At 46.4% G+C, this 13,182-nt stretch overlaps 1 protein-coding gene across 1 annotated transcript in view; it reads right to left on the bottom strand.

The window, feature by feature from the left end:
* Positions 1-7,030, bottom strand: part of LOC132344710 (testis-specific Y-encoded protein 1-like) — a 59,272-nt gene extending 52,242 nt beyond the window's left edge. The window contains exon 1 of the mRNA XM_059884354.1: positions 6,907-7,030. Within this exon, the coding sequence (XP_059740337.1) occupies positions 6,907-7,030 (124 nt within the window). The remainder of the gene's footprint in view (positions 1-6,906) is intronic.
* Positions 7,031-13,182: the final 6,152 nt, after the last annotated feature.

The raw sequence follows: 13,182 nt of genomic DNA, 5'->3' as shown, positions 1-13,182 counted from the left end.
CAACTGAGAGGATCATTGCTGAGGCTAGGCAAGGCTGATAAGATATTGAGGCAAGTGATAAGGAATTTGATCTGATACTGAGGGTGGTCAGATCAAGGGTGAGGTATGTTTTCTAAACTGAACTAGCAGATTCTGGCTTAGATTGGACTAAATGGGCAGGTGCCCCGGGATAAATACATGGCCCAAAGTTGGCAGTGCATTAATGAACTACTGCTGCATAACAAATTACCCCAAACTAACAGCTTAGATTGGACTAAATGGGCAGGCGCCCCGGGATAAAGACATGGCACAAAGTTGGCAGTGCATTAATGAACTACTGGTACATGACAAATTACCCAAACTAACAGCTTAAAACAATATTATCTCATACTGCTGCTGAAAGGAATCCAGGAGTAATTCAGTTGAGTGTTCTGGTTCAGGGTTTCATGAGATTGTCGTCATCTGAAGCCTTGACACGGGCTGGTGGATTTCCTTCCAAGATGGCTTACTCACATAGCTGTTGAAACCAGTTTCTTTGCTGGCTGTTGGGAGGAAGCCTCAGTTCTTTCCCATGGGCCCCTCTACTGGGTTACATGAGTGTTGTCAAGATACTACTAAGCTGGCTTCTAGAGTGATCCAAGAGGATGAGCAAGGAGGCTGCAGTGTCTTTTATGACCTAGTCTCAGACACTTCATTTTCATTTCTACAATATTCTAACATTAGAAGTGAGCCACTAAGTCCAGCCCACATGTGAAGGGGAGTATAAACATCCACCCTTGAAAGAAAGGACTTGCGGACATCCTTTAAAACCACGTGGTACACACATGGCCACAAAATTGTTTACATACTTGTATGTCCAAAATGCATTTTCCTGCCAATGCTTTCAAATAATTTATCCATTATAGCATTAACTTGTAGTTCAGGGCCTTGTCATCTAAGTCAGTTTCAGATATGGATCAGGGTCTACTTGTGCAATATCTCAAGTGTTCAGTCGTTCAGTTGTTTTCTAATCTTTGCGACCCGATGGACTGCAGCATGCCAGGCTTCCCTGTCCACCATTAACTCCAGGAGCTTGCTCAAACTCAAGTCCATTGAGTTGGTGATGCCATCCAACCATCTCATCCTCTGCCGTCCCCTTCTCCTGCCTTCAATATTTCCCCCATTAGGCTCTTTTCCAATGGGTCAGTTCTTCACATCAGGTAGCCAAAGTATTGGAACTGCAGCTTCAGCATCAGTCCTTCCAATGAATATGCACGACTGATTTACTTTAGGATTGCCTGGTTTCATCTCCTTGTAGTCCACTAGACTCTCAAGTCTTCTCCAACACATCAGATCAAATTATACAAGTGTAGTTCCTCTAGACCTGATGATCTGTAAACAAAAGAGATGAATTATTCTGCTCACTTTCACAGCCAACATACAGTGCTGGGTCAGGCATAGATAACCTTTATAGACACTCCTGTTCCAGAAAGGGGAGGGGAGTGGGAGTCAATAGTAGCAGTTCTGAAATCCCACGGGTTCTTTTTGGCAGTCCTTTGATGAGCATTTAAGGCCTGGAAACTTCCTAGGCTTCAGTTTCTGAATTTTTAATTCTGCCCTCTGACATGATTCCATTGCAGGAAAGGTGGGTAGTATATGGTTACAGTGAAACAGTCTCCCTAGCCTGCTTCCTGCTTGTCAAAGGTAGAAGTCCAGAGCTCTCTTATTTTGTACTATTGCTGGTCCTTTCAGTCCAAGCTGAACTTAAATATGTTATCTTAAAATCTTGGTATGTCTCCTGATAATCTTACTGGTTTTCATGGTAAAGCACTCCACCCGAAAGCCACAATCACACATGTTTTCATAAAAAGTCCTTCTCTGTCTTGGTTTTCTGCTGAGATAGCTGAGGGATAACACCCTGAAACTTGGTAGAAATCTTATTGTTTGACTGAAATGATCTCTGAGTGACACCCCTAAACTCTTTGGAGGGCATTGGCCTGCCTAAATAATGCCATGAAGCATCCCCTTCCAGCTTTCTGAGGCTTAACAAAGAATTTTACAGTCACACTCATCTTTAGACAACCTTTATTTAAAAAAAATAATAAGAAGAATGACCTATACGTGATGTAAATGTTATATTTAGACCATCTTATATCAATGCCTTGTATATGACCTTGCTTCAGAGCCATTAATTTTCGCATCTTCTGACATCTTAAAAGACTGGAAAATTTCCAAATCAGCAAGTTCTGTCTTATTTTTAAATAGTCTTTCTCATATTTATTTATTTATTCATTTAATTTCCCTTCATATTTTACTATAGGCAGCAAGAAGAAACCAGGAAGCACTTTTGGCTGTTTGGCTGGAATTCTCCTTGGCTAGATATCTCAATAAATAAGATACAGTTTCTCCTTCCAGGTCATTAGGTACATTTTCTACTTTTCATAAACTGCAGGTGTAGTGGCCTTTCCTCTGCCCACTCTCCAGGCTCTTTCCCCTGCCTCTCTTTTCTGCCAGGCATCCAGGGTGCACCACTGTGATTCCACTTAGAACTTGTTTGCTCAGTGAGATAACGGGGATTGATTCCCTGGCTTCAGTCCTTCTGCTGGCCAGAGTCTATGTACCTTCCCCTAAGACCTTCATGTTTTCGCTATCCAACTTCCATCACCTGGCTAGATCAATTCCGACAGCTCATACTCACAAATGTACTGGCAGGGAACTCTATGTGCACACATGTGTGTGTACACAGTAACAACCCTGAGAGGAAACTTGCACATATGCAGAAATACAAGCTTTCTTCTCCAGGAACATGAATTTTGGTAAGCACCCAACTTTCTTTGTCCTCGTTGTTTTCTTTCACTTGCTCATTAATCATGTCACTTTGCACTTCTAACTATGTGCTGCTACTGCTGGTAAGTCACTTCAGTCATGTCCAACTCTGTGTGACCCCATAGATGGCAGCCCACCAGGCTCCCCAGTTCCTGGGATTCTCCAGGCAAGAACACTAGAGTGGGTTGCCATTTCCTTCTCCAATGCATGAAAATGAAAATTGAAAGAGAAGTTGCTCAGTCATGTCCGACTCTTCTCGACCCCAAGGACTTCAGCCTAACAGGCTCCTGCGTCCATGGGAATTCCCAGCCAAGAGTACTGGAGTAGGGTGCCATTGCCTTCTCCATCTAACTCTGTGACTTATCCTCAAAGGTTTCAAAATCTTGACATTTGCTTATGACAGGGATCGACCTGCAGCGCTCGCCATGAACAGCTGTATGACATGAGTGTGTGTTCTGCATTCTCCCATCACCTTGAACAGCTTCACAGTACCAGTCTCTACGTTGGCCTGATCCATTGCCTGTGCATTCCTTCAGGGGACCAGAAAACAAGGACCTCTGGGCTCAGCTGACTTGGAGAATCGCTTTCTCGGTGTGCACCTATCTAGGTCATTCCTTGTCAATGTTGTGGCCCTCTTGCTAGCTTACCACCCGCTATGGCCCACAACATTGTGAGTGAGGCTCTCTGTTCTTCCTATCAGTGTAACTTTCTATGTGCACCTATATACCTGTGCCACCAAGTGCTATGTCCATATAGCAGAAAAAGGCCAAAGAGACGCCTGAGCCTCCAAGAGCCCCAAGAGACTGTGATAGGCCTGGGTCTGAGCCAATGTTGTGAAGATGCTCATGGATACAGGGTCTCTTCCAATACAAAGAATGGAACCTGAGGCCATAAAGGTAAGGTGGTCTCGCTACACGTCTTCCCTTCTGTTTAACACTTCCCATGCACACGGAGTCCCCGAACAGATGATGCCCTGGAAAACCTTCCCTTTCTGGGACCACAGCTAATGCCTCCCTTGGGAAGAAAGAAGCTTTCTATCTCAAATGCACCAAGAGGGCTTGAAACACCCAAGCCACAGTGATTTGCTAAATGCCAAAACTCTCAGTTGCTCTCAGGCCCAGGTAGGACTCCCTACAGGCATGCATCTCTGATTGCCTACACAGCCCACGTGCCAAAGAAGCCAGTCCCCAGTTAGGCCCGGGGGCATCCAAGATGGTCACCTGGAAGGCAGCTTCCTTCTGAGTGTCACCGGGTGCAGATCCCCTACGACAAAATCAGAGCTTTTGCTCCAGCAAGACTTCCAGAATCCTCTCTCAGATGCAGACACACACTATTGCCTCTCAGGCCCCCAGAGTCAGAGGCAAGACCCCAGAGGAAAGAAGGAGTTCACGTCAGGACTTATAGTACACACCATGGTGTATCTTTGGTAGGACAGCTATTGCCTAGACCCTGGACCCTGGAGGGCAGCAGGCCTCTAACTGCCCCCAGGGGCTTCCCTGTATCCCACTCTCCTGAGGTCCCTTGGGACATGCAATTAGCTCACCTTCCTTGCTCCCTCCCCGTTTCCTCCCTCACAGGCTCATCCGGGCAGAGGGTCAGACACTTACACCCCCTTTCGCTTTCCTTGCCTTTCTGCACTGCCAGGGAGGCAGGCTAGAAGTGCCTGTAGGCATGCCACACACACACCCTGTCTCTCCTAGGATGCCTGTGGTTTTGCAGGTACAGCTTACTTTAGCATGTCTCGCGTTTTGTGTCGCAGTTTGTGCCACTCTCAGGGAGGGAGTGTGCTGGCTGATGGGCTGCTCCTGGGCAGCACTGGCCCAGGACCTTCCCAGTTCTCCTTCTCACATGTGTGGAACAAGTCTCCAGTGCAGCAGGCAATCTATGCCCTTCTTCTTCAGGTATCTGCTCAACTCGGCAGGACCTTAGCCTCCTCGCCATCCTGGGTCTTGCCATAACCACGTCCACCATTTCAATAGGCCGGCCATGGCCCCCTAGACTGAAGGCCCCACAGGCAGGGGTTTCAAAGCCCCACCCCACCTGATTGGCCCTTTGTGAATCCTCAGACCATGCACCCCCTCTTCCTAGTCCAAACACACCCAACAACATAGTAGTAATGGTGAGTGTGTTTTGTAATTGGCCTAATTGCAGATATCTGGAGCCACGGTCTGGAGTTATCACTAGCCATCCTTTTCTTGTTCCCACCCTGGACAGGGTCACTGCAGAGATCCAGTGACAAACCACCTTCAGACTGGGGACGCTCCTGCCTCCTCTTATGGTTGTTCAGCACCTTGTCTCCTGTAGCCTTCATCTCTGCATCTGCTCTGGGCCACACACACACACACACACACACACACACACACACACACACACATACACACACATATAAACACAGCCGACACAAGCACATGCATGTGTACACACACATGCTCAGCATGGGACACAAACACAAACAAGGTACACAGGTGTTTCAGAAGGTTAACACAACTGAGTCCTGCAATGTCGAAGATGGTGACAGTAGGCACCATGTCCTGCCCTTGGAGCTCCCTGTCCACCTTCCCCGAACTCTTCTGTATTTTCCCAAGGCAGCTTGAAGCTGCTTCCAGCGCAGCATGTGTGGTGGTGGTGAGATGCCGAGTGGTGAATGTGGAAATTCACAGAAGATCCCAAAGTCAGCACACAGGTGCACTGGGACCCTGGAGTAACAGGAGTAACAGTAACAGGAGCCAGGGGATGGCAGGACCCATGGAAGAATGATTCTGAAAAAAAAAAACAAAACAAAACCCTTAATTCACCCTCCCTCTAATAGTATCACCTGGACTTTGGCACTGCAACCACAGCTGATTTGAGGTACACTTGCTTCACTCATGGACACACCGAATCCCCAAATCCACAGTCTCAGGGGGTCACTTGCACATGCACGACTCAAATTCAGGCTCCAAAGCCAGCTTGCATGAGTCTGAGCATCCCCATTTGGGAAAGGACAGTGTCCTAGATACTACACGACTGTCCCTTCAGGGCCCACCTCCACACTTCCTCTCCACATATGTTTCTGTCACTTACGCTCATGGAAGAACCTTCCTCCCCAGGGTACTACTTCAGGGGATCATCCCACACATCTTTGCTGATGATCTGCTGGCAAAATGAGTAAGGTGAGCCAGCAACCAAGAATTCCATAATCAATCGTTAACTGTGCAGGTCTCAAACCACCACACCTCAGCAATCCTGTTCGATTCTAAGCAGTTTTGGCCTGACAACCAGCTCAGAAAATTAAGGCTCCTGGTGTCCAGCCTGTGGCTGGGTGCTCCCCATTCGAAGCCCCAGAATCAGTCGACAGGAGTGGAATGATGTGCCCTATACCCTGCAGAAGACAGGGGAGATGGGTGCGGATCTCACACCCTTGCATACCCACACTCTTCACCCTGGGAGCCATGTTTTACCAACGATGTCAAGGTAACTATACTTAGTGATCACTGTGCTCAAGAAGTAGGGTTGGTCCTGAATGGAGAAGATCACCTTGCAGGGGGAACATGGATGGCTCTGCAACTGCACCTGCCAGGGTAGGGAGGAGGGAAAAGTTTTCTGCACCTCCTCCTCCTCCTGAGCAGCGGACTCCAAGGGCAGCAGAAAGGATAAAGCTATGGCCCACAAGCAAGGGATGCCCTGGATGATGGCACTCCTCCGAGCCAAGTCAGGCTTCCTCCTCTGATGGTTCTTGCGCATGAACTGAAAGTAGGCCCTGCAGTTTTTCTCATGCTCAGACCTCAGTTCCACCTTCATGGCGGCCAGTTCCTGCAGTGCATCTTGCCCCAGAAGCTCAGTTGATCTCCTGGGCCTTTCCTGGCCCTGCTCCTCCATCATCTTCTCTTCAGCTCCTGGGAGGACCCCTATTGCTGCTCTTCATCTGCCACAACCTCCACCTCCTCCATGATGTCTTCTGCAGGCAGCTGGAACCCCCGCCCGATCCCTGCCGCATCTCCGTCCACCAGGGGCTCACTGTCGTCCACTGCCTCCAACCTGAAGAGGGTGGTCTCTTTGCCTGGCATTACAACTAGTGGCTCCAAGGTCCCAGCCGCGCAAAGCATCAGGATGGCAGGCCACAGGCCCCAGCAACCCGAACACCAGGGCTTACAACTAAGATGGTCTGGGGTCCCAGGACACTCCTGCATTCTTCTGACCGCCTCCCACACTCCTCTTGGCCCTGGTCGCAAGCCCAGGCTGGGGCAGATACGAAGGGATGGGTCATAATAGCACAACAAGTGGTGCACAAATGTGGCTCAGGCTGCAGTAATCCTGTGGGACCCACTAGCTCTTTGGGGGCAGGGAGTGAGGGGGATGGTAGGGAGATGGGAGCTCGTGTGTGTGGGGTGGCCTTAGGCTGAAGAATGGGTTGGAAGACAGCACAGGACATGGTGGACAGGCTCTGGGGATATCAGCCAAATAGGCGGGGCCCTAGGTGGTGAGCCACTCTCGAGCTGCTGGCCAAAAATTAGTGCAAAGCCTGAGAGCGTGGTGGGTGGCACCCTTACGGACACATCCCTAGACCAGATGGCATCTTTGACGGTTCCTGGTCTGCAGCCCACCCACGAGGCATATTCTGCTCCAGGGAGGTAGTGGGTTTTGCATCTGCTGCTAGCCCAGGCACAGTCATTGACCAGGCTCTGGAAATTCCAACCACAGGTTCCTGCTTCACAGTCCAAACACCAAACTCCTGTGTCCCTCGGGCCCATCAATAACTGGGAACTCTCCCTGAGTATCAAAGGATAAGCAGGGGCACCACGTGCCTGGATACTTTAATCCATGGGATAGAGAACCTGTTCCTGTCTGGATGCTAGGGAAGTAGGGAAAAACCCCACTGTTTGCTACAGTTGATCTCCACTGTTCAGGGACACCAGAGCCTTAGGGTACAGAGCTTAATCTGTGTCTCTTTATCTCTGCTTCTGGCATAGCACTATTTTGGGCAATCCTTCTATGTGTGTACCAAGGGCTGGTGTCTGTGTGTCTGCATCTCTCCACGTGGCGCTGTTGCTGTCTGGCACACTCTGGATACCAGTGCTCATATGAGAAGCTTATCCATGGCGTGAAGGCAAGCCCTTCTCCTCCTTAGTGAGTTGCACCAATGGGAGATCCGATTTTTTTAGTCCACGCGTTCAGATAGTTCTTTCTCAAACTTGAAAGCTAACAGTGGGTGGTCACTGCTGAACTGCAGAAGGGGCCTGGCGACCCTCCTTCCATTGCTGGACAGATATGAATGCTGCACAGGCCTGAAGTGGCTTGGCCACACTTTGCACAGATGGAGAAATGAGGCATGCCCTCCTGGCATAAGGGAACTCCCTGAACATTACTCGAATACCTGCCAGGGAGACAGTAAGGACAGCTCCCCTATGACTTCCACGACCCACCGGTGCCAGAGACATGCACGTCTGCCCATGTACGCTATTGAGGCCCTTTCAACGTGTGCCAGGGTCCAGCCCCAGCACCATCCAGGGATACCCTCAGGAAAAACGGTGCCAGCAAGAGAAAAGTAAAGGAGAGAAAAAGAGGCTGATATTCCCTGGTTTACGCAGAAAGCCAATGAAGCCCCTGACACGGGACTTGCTCTGTTCACAGAGGCCACAGGCGCCCTCTGAATGGAGCGAAGATGCAAAGTGCCTTCTCGATTGGGTTTTAGAAGCCCTGGCAAAAAAAGTGAACTCAGAGAGCCTCTGGGCTCAAGTGAATCTGCCTGAGAAAAAGAGAGAAATAGAAAGAAACAATGTCACCGGGAGACCCAGCTTAGGTGAAACGGGTCTGCAGCTTTATTTTGAAAAGGGGCTTTTATACCCTGAGTTACACATTTCCAGGAGTGAAAGATACAAAGTCATGCAGAATCAGCTCAACACTCCATCAGTTTTACCTTTATCGAAACCAGGACATTTTCTGCATAACTTTCCCCCAAAGAGGGTCTTATGTTATGTACATTATCTTCTGGCCCTGTGACCTGTTAACATTTTGTGACTCTTTCTTGATAAAGGTTGGTCAACCTGAAAACCTGCTTTCCCTTTATCTTTCCAGTCTGCAGTCCCCCTCAGGAAACAGAGTTACATTCTCATGGAGCAAAGGTGCAGTGGATTACAACAAAGAAAGTACTTATTAACTCAAGAGGCTTATGTTGCTAATACCAAGTCTACTGCTTGTTTTTCTTGCATACCAACTATACTAGCTAATGCACTTACAGGTGCACATTGGGTAAAGGACAAGGAAACTCGATAGCAAACATTGCCTCAACAATGCAGTGTTATTCTAATAAAGCTTTTCTTTTTTATCACTCGATGGTTATGCTTGGGGTGTTGTGAACAATCATGTGCATTAGTTACAAGAGTGTGGATAAAACTGCCAAGCAAGCTAAAATAGTAACAGAGGGGTTAGATTTAAAATGTTCCTTTCAATCCCAGGAGACTTATTAACTAGAGCCCTAAGTTGGTTTTCTTCAGAGAAAGGTGGTTGGAGAGAACCCCCTGTTAATGTCAGAAGAATTGGTGAAAGGCATAATATAGTAAACAGTAGAGAGACAGATTTTGGTTTTGGAGCAGATGCTCGAGCAGGTCCAGGGAATCCCTTGACTTCTGATCCGCCTTTGCCTGTCAGATCTTCTCCTGGATCCTGGCATCTTTCCTTTTTTTATTTTTTTAAAACAGCCAGATGTAATTCAGTCACGAGCTTCTGAGTGCTCTGTCCAAGAGTTCTGACAATACAAGGAAGAATAATTATGAGAAGCAGAATTAGAGTGGCCACGGCAGCATAGCTAAAAATAGTAGACAGAATGTTTTTTTCCTGAAATAAGGTTCAAAAATATAAGAAAAAAGGTCATTTGCTGCTCCTGAGGTGGAAAAATCCAATGGGAATGTTCCATGGTCTTTATCTGAGTGTGAAGTTTGCCTAAATCTAAACTAATGCTGGAGCTATTCCATACCCCCGAAATATGATTTCTAATTTTCTCCCAGTTATAATCTGTCTCGTTTACTTTCATGGGTGTTACACAAATCCACCAGTAGTCGGCATGACAGGACAGTGACAGGTTTACTTTTAATGCCTGTAATTCAGTCCCAATATGCATTACTGCTTCCTCCAGGGCATCTACCTCCATTTCTAGTTTCCTATCTATAACTTCCTGCCAAAGCTAAAGAGCCATTTTTAGACATGAACGTGAACGAGAACGTGAACGTGAAGTCACACAGTCGTGTCCGACTCTTTGCGACCCCATGGACTGTAGCCTACCGGGCTCCTCTGTCCATGGGATTTTCCAGGCAATTTTAGACATAGTATTAACATATTGAGCAGTATGCACTTTTTGAGTCAATGATATTGCCGCCACAGTGACAGAGGTAATTGCAGTTATTAAAGCTGATATTCTCAAGAAAGGCAAGCTCACAAACAGTCATGATCACATCAAATCTTGTAATTGTTGCAGCACAGCAAGACCACAGTTATCATACCAATAAGTGAGTGCAGTCACAGGCACCATAAGATAGGGTGGACTTCGCAACACTGCAAAGGAACAAACGTTATATTGAGGGTTCACACAAGATGAGAGAGTACATTGTTCACAAGATACTATGTTAGGTCCACCTGAATAATTTATTTGTATATTAAGTCCTTTGGAGTCATTAGTGAAGAGAAAAACATAGGGAGAGGGTAGGCAAGCTAAAATAAAATAAGTAGACTCATTTTTTGGTCGGGATAGGGTTACGTCAATTTGCCAGAGAGCATTAGGCTTAAGGCCTTGGAGATTTACTCCTAACAGTGGAGATGGATTAAATATTGGGAAATTTGGACATAACTTTACCATTTGTCTAGCTGTTTCTTTTAGGGATATGAAATTCATACCTTAAACCAGTTGCATTTTGATGGTGACTTTTGTGAGAAGTTTTGGCTTTGTCCATCTTTTTCTGTAAGTTTAAAGCAGTTACTTTAGTCAATGCATCTGCCAAAGCATTTCCTTCATGTAAAGGGCCAGACAAGCCAGAATGGGCTCTAATATGTCCCACAAAGTATTTCTTATCTCTGTGTTTAATCTCTTTCTGTAAACCAGATAACAAGGAGAATATAGTAGTTTTATTTTGGGGGGATATTAGCGGTCTCTATATGAGGAATCAACCCTACAGTATATCGGGAGTCAGTCAAAAAATTGAAGGTGTGGTCTCTTAAATGTTGAAGAGCCCAAATAACTGTTCATAACTCAGCTCTCTGGGCAGATGTCACTTCAGTTACCTGAACATGGGATATTTTATCAATAATTGTGACTGCTTTAACATTAGAGGAATCATCTGTGAAAACTAAAATTGTCCCTTCTAAAGGTGGAAGTCCAGCAATGCAAGAGACGTCTGCTCCAGTATCTAACAGCCCTATTTCATTTCCTTGAATTAAAAGGTCTTTTGAAGGCCGAGAAGCTGTAATTTCCTGAACCCAAAAAGCTAGATTACTAGATCCAAATACTCTGTGGCCCCTAGCTTGAGAAGTCAAGTTTTTTTTTTTTTTTTTTTCCTTTCTGATAATAACTTAAAAGCAAAAGCTGTGCTATTCTTTGACCTTTATTAATTTGCACAGTTTTGGCAAGTGGCAAGATCAAAACTTAAATTTCCCCAATATAATCAGAATCTACTACAACAGGCACCAGTGAAATTCCTCGAAAAGAAAGCAAGCTACGCCCAAACACTAATCCTATAATACCCTCAGGTAGGGGGACAGCCACTCCCATTGGAATTGGAGTAACAGGCATGTCCGGAGTTAATATTGTTGTTAAATCCCCTTACCATTCCACTTCTCTCCTAGCCTGCGTGAGGCCCCCCTGAGGGTTTTCTCCAAGGAGCATGCTCTGCATATTGTGTATGTGTCTGCTTTAAAAGTTCTGTTGTGCAAAAAACTTTTTATCTTCTTCAGCCTTAGGCAACACCTTCGGAGGCTTTGGGAGGCACAAATGGAAGTGGCGGCAGTCACCTTAAATCAGAAAGTGGTGGATAAGTTTTTAAAGGTTTGTGCAGAGGGGGAGGGGGCTCACCAGGGCGCCTGACCATAGGATCCTGTAAGCCCCCTCCTTCCTCGGGAGGTAGAGCACAGTCTGTCTCCTTTTTGTTCTTCAACGGCAGAAAATATGATCTGCACAAAAGTGGAGACCCACCACCGACCACTATAGCCTCGCCCATAGGCTGTCTAACAGCTTCATGACAAGGGTTCAGGACATTTCTAATCATATTTCACAGAGCAAAGCATCTACAGGAACATTTTCTGGCCCATGAAAAGTATAAAACAATGTAGAAATTTAGACAGTTTTCCTGTGCTTTTTTTAATGTCTCTATGGGCTAACATGTGAAGTAGTACTTCAATAAACATTTGTCTATTCTTAGATGCAGAGAAACCTATTTTTCTAGAGAATATTCTTATTCATTCTGTACCCTCTTCACCCTGCTGGCAGTTAGGCAGGTACAATCCTAACCGCCCCACATTACGGTCTCAAATTATTTACCCTTCAGATTTATGAGCAGGATCTAAAGCATCCTTAATCATATTCCAAAGAGAAAGGGTGTCAGTGGTTACTTTTTCTGGGTAATGCAAAAGTGTAATAAGATTTTACCTGTTTCCCTACATTTTCCCAAGTATCTAGGTTACCAGTGCCCTCTTCTGGAAACCAAACACATTGCTCTTGTACAAACGTAAAAAATGATTGAATACTAACCTTAACTTTAATTCCTCTTTTATTTAACAATTGCAAGATTACTCCTATAAAGAGCTGTCGTTCTTTTGATTCGTTGTTCCCCGTGTCAGTGATTTCTGTCTTCAAGGAAAGATTCAACACTACCCACTCTTCCTCACACTACCTATCGTATGCAAGGGGGTTTGCAGCACCCTAAGTGGGACCCTGGCCGTTCCAAAAACTGGACAATGGGGAGACTTACCTTCAGGTTCCTGTTCTGGGTGCCATTTGCCAGGGTCCAGCCCCAGCAGGATTTAGGGATACTCTCAGGATGAACGGCATTGGCAAGAGGGAAAGTAAAGGAGAGCAAAAGAGGCTGATATTCCTTAGTTTACACAGAAAGCCAATAAAGCCCCTAACACAGCACTCGCTCTGTTCATGGAGGCCACAGGCGCACTCCCGATGGAGCGAAGACGCAGAGCACCTTCTAGATTGGGTCTTAGAAGCCCGGGCAAAAAAGTTAACACAGAGAGCCGTTGTGCTCTAGGGAATCTGGCTGATAGAGAGAAAGAGAGAGAGAGAGAGAGAGAGAGAGAGAGAATGACACGGGGAGACCCAGCTTAGGTGAAATGGGTCTGCAGCTTTATTTTCAAAAGGGGCTTTTATACCCTGAGTTACACATTTCCAGAAGTGAAAGATACAAAGTCATGCAGAATAAGCTCAACATT

This window comes from Bos taurus, chromosome Y, assembly GCF_002263795.3.
Source record: "Bos taurus isolate L1 Dominette 01449 registration number 42190680 breed Hereford chromosome Y, ARS-UCD2.0, whole genome shotgun sequence".
NCBI lineage: Eukaryota > Metazoa > Chordata > Mammalia > Artiodactyla > Bovidae > Bos > Bos taurus.
The sequence above is the reverse complement of the archived record's forward strand: the minus strand, read 5'-3'. Positions and strand labels throughout refer to the sequence as shown.